Here is a 19,147-nt window from a genome sequence, read left to right as displayed (position 1 = left end):
GGCTGCGCCTTTGTAAGGTCCCCTCAGAGGCCCCCAACCTTTCGGAGAATCCTCCTTGCAGACATTCCAACCAAGTCCCGTGCTTCCCCACATCTATTATTTTAAATATTTTTTATTGATTGGTAAGAATACAGCATAGTGCCCAGCTGGCATGGATCAGTGGTTGAGCGTCATCCTATCAACCAGGAGTTAATGATTTGATTCCTGGTCAGCGCACATACCCGGGTTGCGGACTCAATCCCTAGTGCAAGAGACAGCCAATCAATGATTCTCTATCATCATTGATGTTTTTCTCTCTCTCTCCCTCTCCCTTCTTCTCTCTGAAATCTATTAAAAAGTTAAAAAAAGAAAGAATATATATCATAGTTAATGGTGTCTACTTAATGTTGACAAGCTCAGGAGACACAAAGAATCTGATTAATTGTTCTTAGTATTACTAATGCTAAGATTTACGACTGTTTTAGGGTTGTGGAAGCTTGATAACTTCATTGTACAGTTAACTTTTCTTTCAGGGTGTGGAAGCTTAAACTTGTTAAAGCTCAATTTACTCACCTGAAATGTGAATAACAGGGTTGCTGAGTAGATTAAATTATTAATGCATTTAATGCCCCTGGGTCATAGTAAACATTCAAAGAAGCAATTATTACTATTCCACCATCAGAAAATGTGAAGCAGTATAATCAAAAGCTCCTTCTCCTCAGTTTCATTATAGAGTCTGATAGACTAGGCTGGAAGTTTGGCCTTGTTAGAACAGGTAATATTTGTGGACAAGTAACTTCTATCAATTTCCTCCTATATAAAGATACTATTTGGGGAGGAGGAGCTTTTGTATGTGCAGACATTGCACTAAACACTTTACAAGCATTTTCACATTTAATTCTTCCTTAGACCCCACAAGTATGAACGATTATCCATGTTATCAACCACTGAGCCTCACTATTTTTCAGAGGAGGAAATGGCACAAGCAGCACACCTAGGAAGCCGAAACAGGGCTTGAAACTTATTATTCTACTATCTTCTGGGGTTAATGAGGCTAAAACACACACACACACAAAGATGCTATGGCCCTAACTGGTTTGCTTAGTGATTAAAGCATTGGCCTGTGGACTGAAGGGTTTGATTCTGGTCTAGGGCACATGCCTGGGTTGTAGGCACAATCCCCAGTAGGGGGTGTGCGGGAGGCAGCCAATCAATGATTCTCCCTTATCATTTATCTTTCTATCTCTCCCTTCCTCTCTTAAATCCATAAGTATATATATGGATTTATATATATATGTAAAAGACATGCTATGGAAAATTGTACCTGGCTTTATTGCTTTAAGCAACCTGTTATTTCTTAGTTGTCACATTCATAACAAGCTTTCTGTTTTTTAAAACCGAACTTCCGCTTTCCCGCTTCATTTTTCACCCCACATAGAACTTGGTTCCATCTAACCTACGACATACTGATTTATTATTCCGTCTTCCCCAACTCAAATGTCAACTCCAGGGGGACGGGGATCTTACTTGTTTTGTACTGCTCTCTCCTCAGTACTTAATATTATAGTAGTTAGCCTGGCACACAGTGGTAACTGTTAGATATTGGTCCAGAGAATGAATAGCACGCTTCCAGATTAAATAATCAGGAACTGAGATAAAATAAATGCCCGTGGATTGAACCTCGTAGGGACCCTTAGTGCGCCAGTCTTCCAGTAGGTGAGGGGACAGGAGAGCCCCGCCCCCACTCGGCTCCAGACCCGGTGAAGCCGGCGCAGTGGCGCGGGGCACACTGATTGGATGACGGGGAGGATTTCCGAAGTCGCGTTTGAGACCTCGCGATTCCGCGGCGCCGGCGCTGCCTGTGTGCGTCATTTCCGGCGGCGCGGTCGCGGAGTGGCCAACGGAGTGCCAACGGCCTGCAGAACAACATGCCGAAGTGAGTGGGGCCCTGAATCTGGGGGTGTTCGCGGTCACAGCCACCAATTGTGGCCCGTGAGGGCGCACAGAGCGGGTTCTGGCTCCTGAAGCGTCCAGGGAAGCGAGAGAGTCTGGGGAGGGGAGGGAGGCCGGGAGGGTTCTGGATCTCTCCGCCTTGGGCAACAAAAAAGCCTGGCTTATGTAAGGACTCTTTGCCTTGTACGAATCGTTACTAGATTTTTAATTTTTTTTTGCCTTCAGTGAACAGCACTTTGGGGGTGGGCATCTATTAACTGGTTGTCATCTCTTTTCCTCCACCTTCCATCTCTTTGCAGGTTTTATTGTGACTACTGCGATACATACCTCACCCATGACTCTGTAAGTTGACTTTATAGTTTCACAAAACCTTATATGTAATAAGTTAGACTTTTGTTTTTTTAGGTGTAAGTTTGTGGTTTTCATGTTGCTGAGGCTGAAGGGCTACTGCTTGGAGAAAATAATTTGAGTGTTTATTTTTCTACTCTTCCTGTAACTTTTCAGAATTTGGAGTTACTAGTCTTCCAACAGCCAGTGCTTTCACTGGAGACCCAAAATAATAAAGCTTTAGTAAATTGGAATTTGAAAAAAAAAGAAAAGTATATGATAAGTAAAAATCCAGGAAAATGTCCTAAAACTCAAAAAGCTGATTGTGTCAAGGCGACTCAAATAGTTTGATTTGATAAAATCGGAAATTCCTAAATTTGAAGCTGAGTACTTAAGTTTTTTTTTTGTCTGTAGCTCTCTGAGCTCTGAGCAGTAATCAGAATTATTGTTTTTTAATCCTCTCCTGAGGATATTTTTCCATTGATTCTTAGAGAGAGTGGGAGGGGAGAGAGAGAAAGTGAAACATTGATTCCAGACACATCTATCCGTTGCCTCCTGTAGTCTGCAACTGAGGTACGTGCCCCCTTGACTGGAAGTGAAACTGGGGGTCCACAGGCCGACACTATATATATATATTTTAGGTAGTAATAAACACTATTTACTTGTAACACGATTAACATTTTAAAAGTGAAGGAACTATTTTCAAAGCAACAAATTAGTATGAGGAATGGCGTTTTAACATTTTTGCAAATATCAGTAATATGTCACTTAATGGAAGACATCTGAATTCTCTTCTCCATTATATCTGCTGCATGTGTTTTGGTTTGTAGTATATGAAGAATCCAACCTCACATGGATATAGAGTTGAAAAACAGAAGAGTACTTTAATAGATTTCTTAGATCATTGTAGATATTCTTTAATACATTATGTGTCTGCACCAAAACTCAACCCAGGATTAGTTGTAATGTGGAATCTGAAAACATCAAACTTTCTATATTCAATTACATTAAAATTTACTCGTCTCTCACACTCTGAGTGAATCTTTTTTACCATGGCTGATTTTGTAACATGCTTTGGTTATTTGGAAAATACTATTTCACTCAGTTTTGCATTTCTCCCTTTGATTACCTAATGTAACAATTCTCATTGATTAATGTCACAATTTAATTAGAAATGGCTTTTAAATATTTGGAAGCTGGCAAGCTTGCAGATAAAGTTTTCTAAAATTTTGATTTTTTTTTTTTTTTTTAAAGATCAGATTTTTAAGCACTGATTGCTTTTTTGGAAGAAGGGAGAGAGAGAAACATTGATGTGAGAGAAGATTGATTAGTGCTTTCAGCACACACCAAGGATCGAACCGGCAACCTTTTGGTGTACAGGATGATGCTCCAACTATCTGAGTTACCCAGCAGGGCTATTCATTTATTTTTTTAGAAATCTGAATAACCAGTTTGTTTATTAGTTGTTCTTTCAAATAAAATACAGTTCCGTGAAAGAGGCTGCTTGAACAATAGCATGCCTGCTTTTCTTCGACATAGTGTATTTTGGCGTGCGGCAGAAGTGTTTTGACAAAATATTTCCCATTTTGTCCCCCAGAATATTAAAAAGACATGAACTTTAGGATTGAGATTTAATAAAATTAACAATTTTATTGTTTCGTCAAGGTTCTGAATGATGTTATAGATGTCCTGGAGTAAACTATTTCAATTAAGTTTGTGTTAGTAGTAGCTTTCCTGTAGATCCCGTCTTTTTGTTTTTGTTTTGTTTTTGTCCCTAACCTCCTCTCTAAGTCATTTGGAGAATCTTAATTTCCTGAAATTGTTTGTGAAGGGCTGTGTCTTTTATCCTTTTTCAGCACTATTTTTATATATCTACGGACCTTGCTAATGCCAGAATTCAGAAAATTGAAAGGTTTGTCTTTATAATAAACTAAGGGCCCAGTGCATGAAATTCGTGCACAGGGGTTGAAGGTGAGGGGTAGGGGGTCCCTCAGCCTGCACCCTCTGCAATCCGGGACCCCTACACCTTTTTCTTAACTAGCTAACCTCTTCACATTTTAAAAAATTGAAATATCACCTACTCTAGGAAATCCTCTTTGAACAAATCTCTTTACAATGTGTATTAAGTATTTTTTTTTTCTTCAGTAGCAACTTAGAGTAGATGCAATGCATTCTTGTGTCTGAATTTTTTCTTGTTGCTCTTGTAATAGGGAAGCTTATCCAATTTACATTACCCTTCAAGGGCTTATATTTAGTTCAGTTTCTAGTTGGCTCCCTGATTTTTTTTTAAGCAATAAACTTGGGTTATGATAGTAAACCTCACTTGTAATCAAGCCTGTAGGTCTCCCTATCTGAATGTTTTTGTAATACCTGTCACTTTAGCATACCAGAGATTGTGTTCATTTATAGAAAATAACAATAAATGTCACCTGATCTTTTGATCTTCTAGTAATATTTTATAGCAAGATGTATTATTCTAGTAACTTAACTATTACAAAACTAAGGTATACAAAAATAAATCACATTGGACAGTAAAGAATGTCTCAGCCGAAACCGGTTTGACTCAATAGATAGAGCGACGGCTTGGGGACTGAAGGGTTCCAGGTTCGATTCCGGTCAAGGGCATGTACCTTGATTGCGGGCATATCCCAGTCGGGGGTGTGCAAGAGGCAGCTAATCGATGACTCTCTCTCATTGATGTTTCTAACTCTCTATCTCCCTTCCTCTCTGTACAAAATCAATAAAATATATATACTGTATTTTAAAATGTCTCAGATATCAAAGCAGAGTACACTTAGGGCCTTCTCTATGCCTCACGTATCATAACATAACACACAGTTCAAATGGAACTCAGCTTCCTTTAAAATAGGAAGGGATGCCATACTCATGAAGCAGCTACTTTCACACACTTTTTTTTAAATTTAATTCACAGCACATACTCTGTACTAATTGTTGGAAAAATCATCCTAGCAATTGCTTCTGTTTCTTTCTGTATTGTTGCCTTACATTCTGATGTCATTACTGTGCTTTTATCATCCACTCACTCTAATAAGATTGTGAATTATTTAAGGGCAGAGATCATGACTTGAGCTTGTGTTTCTCTGTCATGGTACCTAGATAAATACTCAAGTGCCATCCAGTCCAAATGACTGTGATGAGAGAGGCCCACCATTGCTGGAAACCTTTGATTTTTATTTAAGGGGTCTCACTTGTTCTGTGCCTTTACAGAGGGAAGTGTAGGGGCTGGGGGAATTTGGGGAAACCCAGACATTTGGAAGCTATCAGGTCAACCCAGTCTAATTAGCATATTGGGCTTTTATTAGTATAAATGCTACATGAGGAGCATCAGGAACCCTTGTAATACTGTTTGAACATGATAGCTTGGAAAACATTAGGACATTTCCATGGTGATTTGAAGGAGTTTCCTGTGATGGACTTGGAAACATATAAAACATTCAGTGCTTAATTTGGGAACTTTTACTGGTTCCGAGGCATGATTTTGTTGTTAGACTTGAGGCATTATTGTTGTACGAATAGTGTAAGCAGTGGTTTTGGGGACAGTGAATAGCATTTTGAAATGTGGACCACCCATGTGATATTTATTAGTTATCTGCTGCCAGCGAAGCAATCACTCAGAGCAACAGACTAGTAGGAAGTGGTTGGGCAGTCATGGGGAGCATTTCAGTGAAATCTGGATTCTAGGCCTGGGTTTGCCACTTACCAGCTGTAGGTTTTTTGGTTTATTTTTTAAAATATATTTTTATTAAATTTTTTTTTTTTTTTTTTTTTTACAGAGAGGAAGGGAGAGGGATAGATAGTTAGACACATCGATGAGAGAGAAACATCAATCAGTTGCCTCCTGCACACACCCCACATGCCCTTGACCGGAATCAAACCTGGGACCTTTTAGTCCGCAAGCCAATGCTCTATCCACTGAGCCAAACTGGTTTCAGCTGGCTGTAGGTTTTGAGACAAGTTCTTCAGCAGAAATAGATGGTAATAATCTTGTGGTATTCTAAAAATAAATTTCATTATAATTTATGTTCAATTAAATGCAAACTTTATTAAGTGTACAGTTTGATGACCTGTAAAATGATTACAGCTTGATGGATATGTCAAGATAGAGAACATTTTCATCACCTCAGAAAGTTCCCTTGTGTTTCTTTGCAGTAAGTCCCCTATACCTCTAACTCTGACTGATATGGTTTTTACTAAAGGTCAGTGTTACTAATTTTAAAACTTCATTTATTGGCCCACCCTATGTGGTTCAGTGGTTGAGCATGGACCTATGAACCAGGAGATTAGGGTTTGATTCCCGGTCAGGGCATATGCCTGGCTTGCGGGCTCCATCCCTAGTGTGGAACTTGCAAGAGGCAGCCGATCAATGATTCTCTCATCATTGATGTTTCTGTCCCTCTTCCTCCCTCTCCCTTAACTGAAATCAATAGAAATATATATTTTCAAAAAATAAACATCAATGATGAGAATTATTGATCAGCTGCCTTCTGCATGCCCCTTACTGGGGATCGAGCCCACAGCTCAGGCGTGTGCCCTGACTGGGAATGAATTGTGACCTCCTGGTTCATAGGTTGCTGCTCAACTACTGAGCCACTCTGGCTGAGCTCATCATTGATATTTCTGTTTCCCTTGCCTCTCCGAAATCAATAAAAGTATTTTTAAAACTTCATATGAATGGAATCTTACAGTGCTTGTGTCAGATCTCTTTTGCTTAACATGTTTTTGAGATTCATCAATATAGCATGTATCAGTAGTTTGTTCTTTCTGATTAGTATGTTTAACGTGCTAGTGTGATAAAGTCTTTTCTTTTTTCTGGTGTTTTGTGTGTTGTTGTTTTTGTGTGTGTTTTTTAATAGATAAAGTCATTCTAGACCCATAATCATTTAAAAGAGTATATTCTTATAAATAGTGTTACTTAAATGTAAGTTTTTTTAAAATTTTTGCCATAGAATAATCTAAGGAAGTGCATTAAAATAGATCAGGGGTTGGTAAACTTCTTAAAATGCACGATTATAATTATTTTAGGTTTATGGTCATTGCATACAGTCTTCATTACAATTACTTGACTCTTGTAGAGAGAAGAAATGGACAATACATAAATTAATGTGGCTGTGTTCCAATACTTCTTTCACAGAATCCGATTCTGCCCATAGGCCAAAGTTTGCTGACCCCTTGTTTGGCTAAAAACATGGTAGATAAATGACCACAGTACATTATTGGCTAACGTTTATAATGGTGCATTAGCTAAAGCTGCTAAAGGTAGCCAGGCCACCTCTATATAAAGGTGAGGCCTTGATAAAATTGCTAGTTTTGGGAATTTGTTTCTGTGACTGACATAATCTTTTTGTTTTATAGCCATCTGTGAGAAAGACACACTGCAGTGGTAGGAAGCACAAAGAGAATGTGAAAGACTACTATCAGAAGTGGATGGAAGAGCAGGCTCAGAGCCTGATTGACAAAACAAGTACGTTTCAGTCTGTTGTTCTGGTGGTAGAATGGTCCCATTCTTTCTTGTCCCTGTCTCTGTTGTTTTTCACAGAAGCAACTCATTCTGAATGATAAATAGAAGCGTTCTGATGTGTTAAATGAAAGAAGTGGAAGGTCATTGGTTTCCCAGGGCTATTGGAACACATTAATATTAATTATTGAGGTTAGAGCAATCAGGTATTAGACTGGGAAGTGGGGCAGAGAAGAATGTGTTGCCTAATATTTCTTTACTGATGCAAACCTCCTTTGTAGTGATCCATAGTTTTTATTCATTTTATTATAAAATAAATCATACTGGTCTATTTGAAACAGCCTTTCTTAATTATTCATTGTACTCAGATCTAGCAGGCAAATGTGGACTTTGATTGTGATGTGATTTTTTTTTTTTTAAAGCAAAACTATTATGGAAAGTTTCAAACAGGTTTAATGAGTGGATCTCCCATGACCGCTGCTCCCCAATCATTCTCATTCCCCAGCACCTGCTCCAGTAGTCATGTTTCGTTTATACCAAGTTTCTCAAACTTAGCACTGCTGACATTGGGGCTGCATAATTCTTTGTTGTGGGAGCTGTCCTGTGCATTGTGGGATGTTCAGCGGTAACTAGCATCTACCCACTAGTAACATTTCCCAGTGTGACAACTGAAAATATCTCCAAGTATTGCCTCTTGTCCCCAAGAAGGCAAAATTGCCCTAGTTGAGAGCCACCAAATACCTTCACCTAGTTCCTTTATCCCTCCTGGATTATTAATGTGCAAATCTCAGATATTGTCCCATTTTATTTGAAAAAATTAATTCTAATGTAATCTTTTCCTTTATTTGAAAAAATACTAGACATTTCTTGGCATTAAAGATTAGCATTATACACTGAGTGGCCAGATTATTATGATCTCTGAACCCTAATAATCTGGCCACTCAGTGTAGACTGACTGCAGAGTTGGGATTTTAAAATAAGGTTTTTCCATGTATAAGAACTGCATTGTGGGTAGTTAGAAAGAAGCAGAGGACTTTATAGCCAGAGCTGGGGCCACTATCTCCTGGTCCCTTGACATATCAAGATTTGCAAGCTTTCCCTTCTACATAAGTACACTGAGTGGCCAGGTTATTTTGTGTTCAGAGATCATCATAATCTGGCCACTCAGTGGACTTGTTTAGTTATTTTTTGTAGATAGGAAAAGAATTTAGGATGAATTTTTGATGGAGATCTTTTGGAGGAGAGGAGGCAAGGCCTCAGGAGCACACCACATCATGTCCGTGATTATGTTGACAGTGAGTCAGCTACTGAGCCAATGGCTTAGGCGCTTTCTTTGCAGTCTTTAAAAGCTGTTCTTTCCTTCAGGGTGTGGGTGGTGCCTTATTGGGATATGATGCCTTGCAGAGCGCAGACTCAATTGAAAGGCAATTGAATAGCTGTTCAAAAATAGCTATGCTAGCTCAAGTATTTTGGAATTATCAGTGATTTACTTGAATAGTTTGACCCTCTGCACTGGTGGGGGATAGTACGATGTGGGGGAGGTGCCTGGGCTGCAGACTATACTCAGTTGGGAAGGACTTACATTCAGGAATAGACTTTTATGAGTGTGTGTTTTAGTATTATGACTCCTTTTTAAAACAAAATATGTATAATCTTCAGTCTCTTTTGTTTTAATTTGTGCCTCATATTGTCTGTATTGGACATTATTTTAAGGTCATAATCTCCCTCCCCTCAGGTTCTTGCTTTGAAATCTGTGCTTCTTTCATGTCTCTCAGCTTAGTGGGTTCATTTATAAACTGTAAACCAAACGACACACTGTTTTGACTTAGGACAAAGATATAGGAAGGATAGAAGTTTATAATGCCTGGTTTTTGGACAGGTATAATTTTCAAATAAAACTGAATGGCTTGAATTGGTTATAAACCAAATCTATAGATTAAAGATTACCACTTCTCTTTCGTAAGCATTAATAGGAGTTTTTCATTTTAATCTCCCGTAGTTAATTCAACCATAGAAACACTGGCTAAATAAAAACAATTAAATTAAAAAACCCAAATCAATAAAACAATCAATTGCAATTTTAGCTGGTGAAAGCCTAAAGTTGATTTTAAAACCATAGAGGCTGAGACCTCTGTATTATGTGTTCATTATTGCAGAAAGCACCTCAAATCAGAGAAAGATGAAGCTGGATGGGACCCAGGCACTGGGCTTTATCTTCCTGTACTGAGAGCACAGCCCCACACCCATGCACCAGGCTTGCACCCTCTCCTCCTCTCCCTCATCTGTCTGGGTGATTGCTCAAGGCTGACCCCGTAGCCCTCCACCAAGCATGCAGAAGGCCCTGCACCCTGCCGCCATTGAAACCTCCATGTGAGGAACAGCAGTGAATGTTCCCTTGTTGCTTTCAGTGAAATCTGTCCTCCACCCTGGCATTCACCCTGAGGCGTTCACCATTGCAGCAGCCCTGAGAGTGCACTTGGTGGAGAAAGTCATGTAGACAGGACTCAGCGGCCAGAGCTGTGGCCTTCAGTTGAGGCTTGTGTGCAATTCTGAAGGATTAGCAGGGAGGGAGCAGAGAAATACATTCTAAGGTCCCTCCTTCAGTCCTCACATCTCCTGCTTGTAGCTCCATTAGTCAAATAAGGGCTTAACTGGACACTTATGCTAAAAATTATTTGCTGTTGACGTGAGTTAGAAGTTTAAGTTATTGTCATGCATTTTTTCTTTAAATTGTATTTATTTTTTCTTGATTTTTTAATTTTTACTGAAATGGGGTAACATTAGTTAATGAAATTATATAGGTTTCAAGTATACAATTCTATAATACATCATCTGTATATTGTATTGTGTGTTCAATCACAGTCGAGCCTGGCATCCTATATTCTTATTCACTGAATCTGGTGCAGCCTGAGCAGAGACTACCCTACTCTGCACACACACACTCAGGAGCCCAGGAGCCCGTGACATCTTGAATGTGACAGGAAGTACAGCCCTTGAGCAGGGATGGAGCCCTTGGTAAACCCCCAGTCACCACCCACAAAATGCCAGGCCTGTTTCTCTCCTACCTATCAGTTTCACCAGAATCGTAGTAAATATGTTTGAATACATATTTAACCAGCATAGAACTTATGTTCCAAAATGGCATTAAAAAAACTAAAAGTGAAGAAAAAACAAAACAAAACATAGAGGCTACCCAACCCCGTGGCTCAGTGGTTGAGCATTGACCTATGAACCAAGAGGTCACAGTTGGATTCTGATCAGGGTATAAGCTCACATGGTGGGCAGGAGGTAGCCGATCAATGAGTCTCTCTCATCACTGATGTTTCTTTCTCTCCCTCTTCCTTCCTCTCTGAAATCAATAAAAATACATTTAAAAGTATAGATAAATAAAACCATAAAGGCCATGATGTAGTAATCTTAGATGATTGCTATTTATAATGAAATAAATGGGACCATTAAAAATTAGAAGAAACTAGTTATTTTAATAAATGAATTGTTGAATTCTTACTGTGTGTGTGTGTGTGTGTGTGTGTGTTTTTCTCACTTTATAGCTGCAGCATTTCAGCAAGGAAAAATACCGCCTACTCCATTCTCAGCTCCACCTCCTGCAGGGGCGATGATCCCACCTCCCCCCAGTCTTCGTAAGTTTATAACATTTTTATCTTAAGGGGTATAACTGAGCAGATTGTACTTTGATCTTGTCAAATCCTCATTGAATGAATACATAGTAACAAAACAGCTTTAGTGGTATAATTTCTGAAATATTTTTAGTTACCTTCTGATTGCATTATTATTGGGATATTTGTGGCATCCCATGTGGGTCTGAGACAGATTCAGTGGAAAGCTCAGGATGTGTGTGCGATTGGATGAGCTAATATATGAGGAGGTATTGCTGAATATATTAAATTACTGCTGTGAACATAACACTGGAGGATAGAAGTAGCGGATAAACTTCTCAGTCTTTTTCTTTTCTAACGCACTTAATGCCAATGCTAGAGGCCCAGTGCGTGAAATTCATGCATGGGAAGGATCCCTAGAACTGACTGGCGATCAGGACCAATCGGGGCCTTCCGGCTACTGGCTGGGCCTGCCTTTATTCCACGCCGCCCCCTGGTGGTCATTGCACATCATAGCAAGTGGTTGAACTCCCAGTCTTCTCCTGGTCAAACTCCCGTGGGAACAATTTGCATATTAGGCTTTTGTGTATGTATAATTATATACCTTGCAAAAGATAAGAATTGTGGTGTTGTTTCTGCATGATAGACAGGAGGAAATTGAGTAGCTGTGTTCTTTGGCTCTTCTGGAAGGTTTCAGATTGAATTTGATCTCAGAGACCTAAACTCAGTCCTATAAGTCAGCGATTGCCAACTAGTGGTCCGCAGACCATTTGTGGTCTGTGAGGTTCGACAGGTTGGCGACCACTGCTATAAGTGATCATGGGTATAAACACAGAAGTAAGGAGGCTGTTTATAATAGTTGTGCACAGGTGGATCACTAATAGCCCACCAAAACGTTGTGGGCTCCCATCATCCTGGGACTGGCCAGCCACAGCTCACAGCAGCTCTTAAGTTACCTCCCTCTCTATCGTGACAGGCTGGGTCTCAACTCCATTATTTTACTAGTCCAATAGTCTATGGAATGAATGTGTCAGAATTAACCTCACTATTTCTTATTGATGGACATGTAAATTGTTTTCAATTGTTGCTATTATAAATGATACATCAGAAATGTCTCTGCATAGACAGCTTTGTATTTTCAAATAATCTTTCAAACCTGGACTATGATTTTTTAAAAATCTGAAATTAGGTTTAGGTTCATCAGCTTTTTATCAGTAGATGAGTGGATAAAAGGCTGTACTATATTTATACCGTGGGATACTATGCAGCAGTAAAAAAGAATCTCTTACCCTTTGAGACAGCAGGAGGGTCCTGGAGGGTATTATGCTAAGTGAAATAAGCCAGTAAGAGAAAGACAAGTATCACATGATCTCAGTCATGTGAAATCTAATGAACAAAATAAATGGATGAACAGAGTGGATCCAGAGACATGGAAGCATGGAACAAATTGCCAAATCTTGGAGAAGGCAGGGGAAGGTGGGTGGGAGGTGATCAACCAAAGAACTTGTATGCATTTATGCATAACCCATGGTCACAGGCAATAGGGTGGTGAAGGGGGGGGGGCGGGCTGAAGGAAGTGGATGGGGAAAAGGGGGACATATGTAATACTTTCAACAATAGAGATTAAAAAAGAAAGAAGTAGCAACAAAGTGACTGAGGAAAAAAATTTGAAATGAAACCAGGCTTAATTAAGTACTCAGCTTCCCCCCCCCCCACCCCCGGAGTGCTTCAGAAGGTATAATATCCCCTTTTAAAAAATAAAGATTTTGTTATTTTTTTAACCTGAGGAATCTTACTTCCTTTTATACTTCTGTCTAGATAGGCTTGTTCCTGCTTTTCAGTTATAAAGTTTTGTGGCATGCTGATTTTGGTGGATCTGTTAAAAGACCATAAGAAGTTTATTGTTATAGGATTTGGACCAGATCATAAGGAATTGTTAGTTTCATTAAGAAGATAAACTGCCTTAACAGGTTTGGCTCAGTGGATAGAGCATTGGCCTGCAGACTTAAGTCTTAAGGGTCCCAGGTTCGATTCTGGTCAAGGGCATGTACCTTGGTTGCAGGCACATACCCAGTGGGGAGTGTGCAGGAGGCAGCTGATTGATGTTTCTCTCTCATCGATGTTTCTAACTCTCTATCCCTCTCCCTTCCTCTCTGTAAAAAAAATCAAAAAAATACAAAAAAAAAAAGATAAACTGTTTCCCCCGCCTGTCTTGGCTCAGTGGTTGAGCATTGACCTATGAACCAGGAGGTCAGAGTTTGATTCCCAGTCAGGCCACATACCTACCTGGGTTGCTGGCTCAATCCCCAGTGGGAGACATGCATGAGGCAACGGATCAATGATTCTCTCTTATCATTGATATTTCTATCTCTCCCTCTCTCTTCCTCTCTGCAATCAATAAAAATATATTTTAAAAATGTTTTTTTTTAAGTGCTGAAAGGAGATAAACTGTTCATGCATGTATAAACATATATTAACCTCAGGCCCCATGTTTTAATTTCAGCGGGTCCACCTCGCCCCGGTATGATGCCAGCGCCCCATATGGGGGGCCCTCCTATGATGCCAATGATGGGTCCTCCTCCTCCTGGGATGATGCCAGTGGGACCTGGTAAGTTTGAATATCCTTCTAGAATGCTCCATTGTGTTTTAGTGCTCCATTTAAATATAATTCTTAATTGGCTGTCTAACTGTATTATTGCAACAAATTAAATTTAGTGAATCTATAATGCTTAAGAAAAATTAATATTTGGTTTACCAATATAAATGGATGCTGGATAAGGCATGCCTGGCTGGTGTGACTCAGTGGTTGAGTATCAGCTTATGAGTTCAATTCTTGGATAGGGCACATGCCAGGGTTTGGACTCGATTCCTGGTGGGGGGCATACAGGAGGCAGCCAATCAATGATTCTCATTGATGTTTTTATCCTCTTCATCTCCCTTCCTCTCTCTAAAACCAATAAAAACATTAAAAAAATAAAATGAAATAAAAGCAGGATAAGGCTACTGCTTTTTCTCTTCTCCCTCCTGTTTCCTTGTATCCTTCTGACTTTGGGCCATATATATATACATATATATATATGTATATGTGTATGTATGTGTGTGTGTGTATATATATATATATATGCCATATATATATATATATATATATATATATATATATATATATATATATATATATAAAAGCCTAAGCAGCTGTTATTACTGGACAACTGGCCAGTAGCTATGATGTGCACTGACCACCGGGGGGCAGAAGCTCAATGCAGGAGCTGTCCCTGGTGGTCAATGCACTTCCACAGCCAACCTCCCTGGTCAGGTGGCCCCAATCAGCCCCAATTGGAACTGGACCGGGAGGGACCCACCTGTGCACGAATTTGTGCACTGGCCCCTAATTTATAAAGAGATAGGTAGATGAGCTTTTCCCACTGGGGCATAAAAAAAGGGGTAGATACAAACTTGTGTTGCTACTTTTCTTGATTTTGATTTGGAGCAGAGTTACCTCCTATTGATGATTTTTAATCTTGGAGGTCAGTTAGACCAAATTAGTATATGGAAAGCACTTAGGCCTGGTGGTCGGTCTTTTATTCAAGGGGGGGAACCGTTCACCTAAACGTTTTATTTTAACATAAACTTAAATGTGCATTAATTTGAAAATGTTCCTGATAACATGGTCAAGGCCTTTGCTTTGAAAACAAGGCTGCTGATTGGAACACTATATTTCTTGCATAAATCAATAAACCATACTCATAATGTATCCTTTACCAACTTTAGTTTGATTTTTTTTTTTAACATATATTTATAAATTTCCGGGAGGAAAGGGTTGTGGCGGGGAGAGAGAGAAACATCAATGATGAGAAAGAACCCTTGATCAGCTGCCTCTTGCAGTCCCCCTACTGAGGATGAGCTCGCAACCTGGGCATATGCCCTTGACCGGAATCAAACCTGGAACCCTTCAGTCCGCAGGCTGACCCTCTATCCACTGAGTCAAACCAACTAGGGCAACTTTAGTTTCATTTTATATGAAATGATTAGAGACCTTGTGAGCCAATCTAGTGCCAGTCTTTTATGATCATCTCACCTACCAAATTTGTGAGCACTTTTGGGGGAGATGTTTTGCCTGAATCTTACTAAATATCAACTTAGATTTCATATAAACAGTTCTTTTCCTACTCTCGTATTTTATTTGCAGAATAGTTAAATTATGTAACTAGAGTAAATACATCTGATGCAAGAAACCTACAGTTCAACTGGTAAAACAAGGTACAAAGTATTAAAGTAGCTTCCTAGCCAGAAGTATACTTACTGCTGGTTGTACCCCTTCTATAATTTTCATAACGCTGAGTACCCCTCGTACTCATGAGAACATAGAATTAGGCGCAGCTAAGCATGGTGCAGTGCATATCCCCACCAAGCTCCAGTGCAACGTGTACCCCCACCAAACTCTTCCCGTACCCCTGGGGGTACGCGTATCACACTTTGGGAAACACTGAGATGGGAAAGTATAGATAAAATGAGTTCCTGCCTTGCTCTCTTTGAACCCAAAACACAATCATTAAGTGACTTAAATGGCTTCTTTGGCATTCTTAAATCAGTCATAAGTTCAAATTTCTAGAGGGTTTGGTTGTAAACTGGGAATGCATAACTCATCTAAAGAAGACTTCTAGAACTCGGCTTTAGCCAATTGTTGACATTCGAGAATGCAACTTGGTGTTGCGAGTTCTCCTGAGTATTTTGTTGTTGTTATTAGCCAGGATAAAATAATAAGTTATGGGGATGGCATTAAAATAATGAAGTAGTTGGTAATGGGCACGGATAAGACTGGGTGGTGATGAGACAAATTGGCCATGGGTGGGTAATTGTTGACCCTGGATGATGGGTACATGGGAATTCATTATTCTCTTTTCTTTCTATTCTCTGTGTGTTTGAAGATTTCTATAATAAGTTGGAAAAGAATTCTAGATTTATTAGTAATTAGACTTCTTAATTACCAATGTTGGCAACTAATTAAAAATAAATGCACTGTGGAGATCAAAGAAAACAAATTTTCAGATGCCTTGTTTTTAATCTTTGGTCTAGATCAGTTTTCTCTAAGAAATGCTGTATGCTAGTTATGTTATGGTGGGCTTTTTTTGTTTTTTTTGTTTTTATTTTTTATTGATTTTTTACAGAGAAGAAGGGAGAGAGATAGAGAGCTAGAAACGTCAATGAGAGAGAAACATCGACCAGCTGCCTCTTGCACACTCCCTACTGGGGATGTGCCCGCAACCAAGGTACATGCCCTTGACCGGAATTGAACCCGGGACCTTTCAGTCTGCAGTCCAATGCTCTACCACTGAGCCAAACCGGTTTCGGCATGGTGGGCATTTTTTGAAATAAGGTATTTAATAGTGTAGTAGTATTCTCTATTCCTGTTGAAATTAATCTTTTAAAAAACTATATACCTGTTGAGTTTTGTGTCTGAAATACTTTTGTTTCACTTTTTGTGATTAGGCTATATTTAGCTTTGAATATAGTTTTCTCTTTAACCATTTATAGCAAGTCTTTAATCAAAATGATTTAGTTAAAAATAGCTAATTAAGGTAAAAATTTATATTTAAAAAGGAAATATATAGCATGAAGATGATGAGACATAATAAAATGAATACCCAGCTGAGGATGTAGGACATTATCAGTTCCATGAAATTGCCTGTGTTTTTCTGCAACCTCTACCTCTCTGCTTGCCCTCCCTCCCCTGGCTCATTTATTTGGCTGGTGTATTGATTTGACACTTGAAAAAATTCATGAATAGTTCTAAAATGCATTAGAAAAAAAATCATTTTTGTGTATATGGTAATTGTTATAAATCACATTATTGCGTAATATTTGTCTTGTGACTTGAGCTAAGTATAGTTACTAACAGGTTCTCAGCATGGGCCTCTGCTCACCTTTCCTACCACTCTGAACAAATGCTAATGGTAAGATTGTCTTCTGTGCCTGTGTACATCCATGAAATAGCTCCTGGTTATATGGTGGATATAAGTGATTAAAAGAGTTGACTAAGCCCTAACTGGTTTGGCTCAGTGGATAGAGCGTGGGCCTGCAGACTGAAGGGTCCCAGGTTCGGTTCTGGTCAAGGGCATGTACCTTGATTGTGGACACATACTCAGTAGAGGATGTACAGGAGGCAGCGGATTAATGTCTCTCTCTCATTGATGTTTCTAACACTCTGTCCCTCTCCCTTCCTCTCTGTAAAATATCAAAATATATATATATATTTTTTTTAAAAGATGGGACTTTTTTGTTTTGTTTTGCTTTGTTTTTGTTTTAAAGAGCTGACTAAATAACATGTGACTTGGTTGTGAATTTTCCTAAGGGAGAAAAAAGGTCAATTTAGGGAACTAGTGGTGGTTTCCCCCTTACTATCATTAGATTATGATTCCCATATGGTTCTTGTGTTGACCTTTTGTCTTTGTTTGAGAATGTCTAAAGATTTTAAAGATGTGATGAATTTGTAGCATTATTTTGACAAGTGTCTTTTTTGCAGCATTTTGCAGGGAGGGCTACTTTTTTTGTCTTTAATTGAAGTCCCGTCAAAGGTTTCCCAAAGTATTTTTTGACTCTTTTTCTTTGTTTTGTCCTGCAGCTCCTGGAATGAGGCCGCCTATGGGAGGGCACATGCCAATGATGCCTGGGCCCCCAATGATGAGACCCCCGGCCCGGCCCATGATGGTGCCCACTCGGCCCGGAATGACTCGACCAGACAGATAAGGAGGAAGGGGAGCCTCTTTCTCTCAGGCTTCTGTTACTTGTTCTACTTCACAGGAGATCGAGGTGCTGTGACTCTGGGTGTTTTCTAACAGCAGGCAAGGAAGACTCCCTCCCTCTTCCTATCTAAAAGAGAATAGTGTTTGAGGGGAGGAGTGGGACAAAAAAAAAGCGATTTTCGTTTGTATTGTGAAATGTGAAAATAAAAATATCAACTCTTTTCGCTAAAAATGTGTTCCTTTTTTCCTCCCTCTGTGTTTGTGTATTCTAAAGGAGATGAACTAGTTCAGTTGTTTCTCTAGCTTATTCTCTTCAACATGCCCTCTGCATGACACTGTTTTTCCTTAGCTACAGAATGGGTCCCTTTGGACAGCCTGCCTTTATTTAATAAACTTTTCCTGTGCAAGATTTTTGCTATAACACTTGCAGAGCTTTTTTGTTAATTAAAGTAGTAAACAGCACAATTGGTTAATTTTTCACATGATTTAAACTTTGTGTAGTAAGTGAAAAATTTTACTGAGGTCGGGGAAAAAACTTTACTATGCATGCATGTCAGCTAAGAATAGCAGGATTGCCTTAACCTCAACTTCTCTTTTCTCCCAGCTCTTCTTTTTCTTGGGTCTCAAATAGTCAAAAATATTTCTAATAGCAATAGTAAAGTTACTCATATTTCCATGGTACAGAGGTTTTTTTCAGAATGTCATTTGTTATATCACTGGGCTATAAAGGTATAGTATTTTCAGAGAACCATCCAGAAAGTTCGCCATAGACATTGTTCATATTCAATTCACTGTAAATCTAAACTATTTCACATTGCAAGTAGGAGTGAAAATAGTCATAACCTCTGGGGAGGGCAGTTTGGCAATATCAAAATTACCTATAGCCTTTGATTTAGCATTTCCATATCTAGAAATGTATCCTACGAATACACTTGCAGGAGAGATGAGGAGAAAACCAAGATAGGGCATAGGTAACTGCCTAACTGCAGCCTCACACAATAATTTCAATAAAATACAACTAAAATATAAAGTGGACATTACCCAGAACTATAGGA

General features: G+C 39.2%; 1 protein-coding gene across 1 annotated transcript; it reads left to right on the top strand.

Annotated features, from left to right (window-relative positions):
• Positions 1–1,798: 1,798 nt before the first annotated feature.
• Positions 1,799–18,317, top strand: SNRPC (small nuclear ribonucleoprotein polypeptide C). The gene is made up of 6 exons (XM_036415336.2): positions 1,799–1,915; positions 2,232–2,274; positions 7,633–7,741; positions 11,287–11,376; positions 13,856–13,960; positions 17,972–18,317. Exons 1-6 carry the CDS (start codon positions 1,908–1,910, stop codon positions 18,094–18,096), a joined length of 480 nt encoding a protein of 159 aa, XP_036271229.1. The 5' UTR covers positions 1,799–1,907; the 3' UTR covers positions 18,097–18,317.
• Positions 18,318–19,147: the final 830 nt, after the last annotated feature.

The sequence above is a fragment of the Pipistrellus kuhlii genome, unplaced genomic scaffold, assembly GCF_014108245.1.
Source record: "Pipistrellus kuhlii isolate mPipKuh1 unplaced genomic scaffold, mPipKuh1.p scaffold_m20_p_5, whole genome shotgun sequence".
Classification (NCBI taxonomy): domain Eukaryota; kingdom Metazoa; phylum Chordata; class Mammalia; order Chiroptera; family Vespertilionidae; genus Pipistrellus; species Pipistrellus kuhlii.
The sequence above is the reverse complement of the archived record's forward strand: the minus strand, read 5'-3'. Positions and strand labels throughout refer to the sequence as shown.

Excerpts from the sequence above, each read along its gene's own strand:
- SNRPC (XM_036415336.2), top strand. Across the intron at positions 7,742-11,286 it reads GAGCCTGATTGACAAAACAA|CTGCAGCATTTCAGCAAGGA; the intron begins GTACGTTTCAGT and ends CTCACTTTATAG. Across the intron at positions 13,961-17,971 it reads GATGATGCCAGTGGGACCTG|CTCCTGGAATGAGGCCGCCT; the intron begins GTAAGTTTGAAT and ends TTTGTCCTGCAG.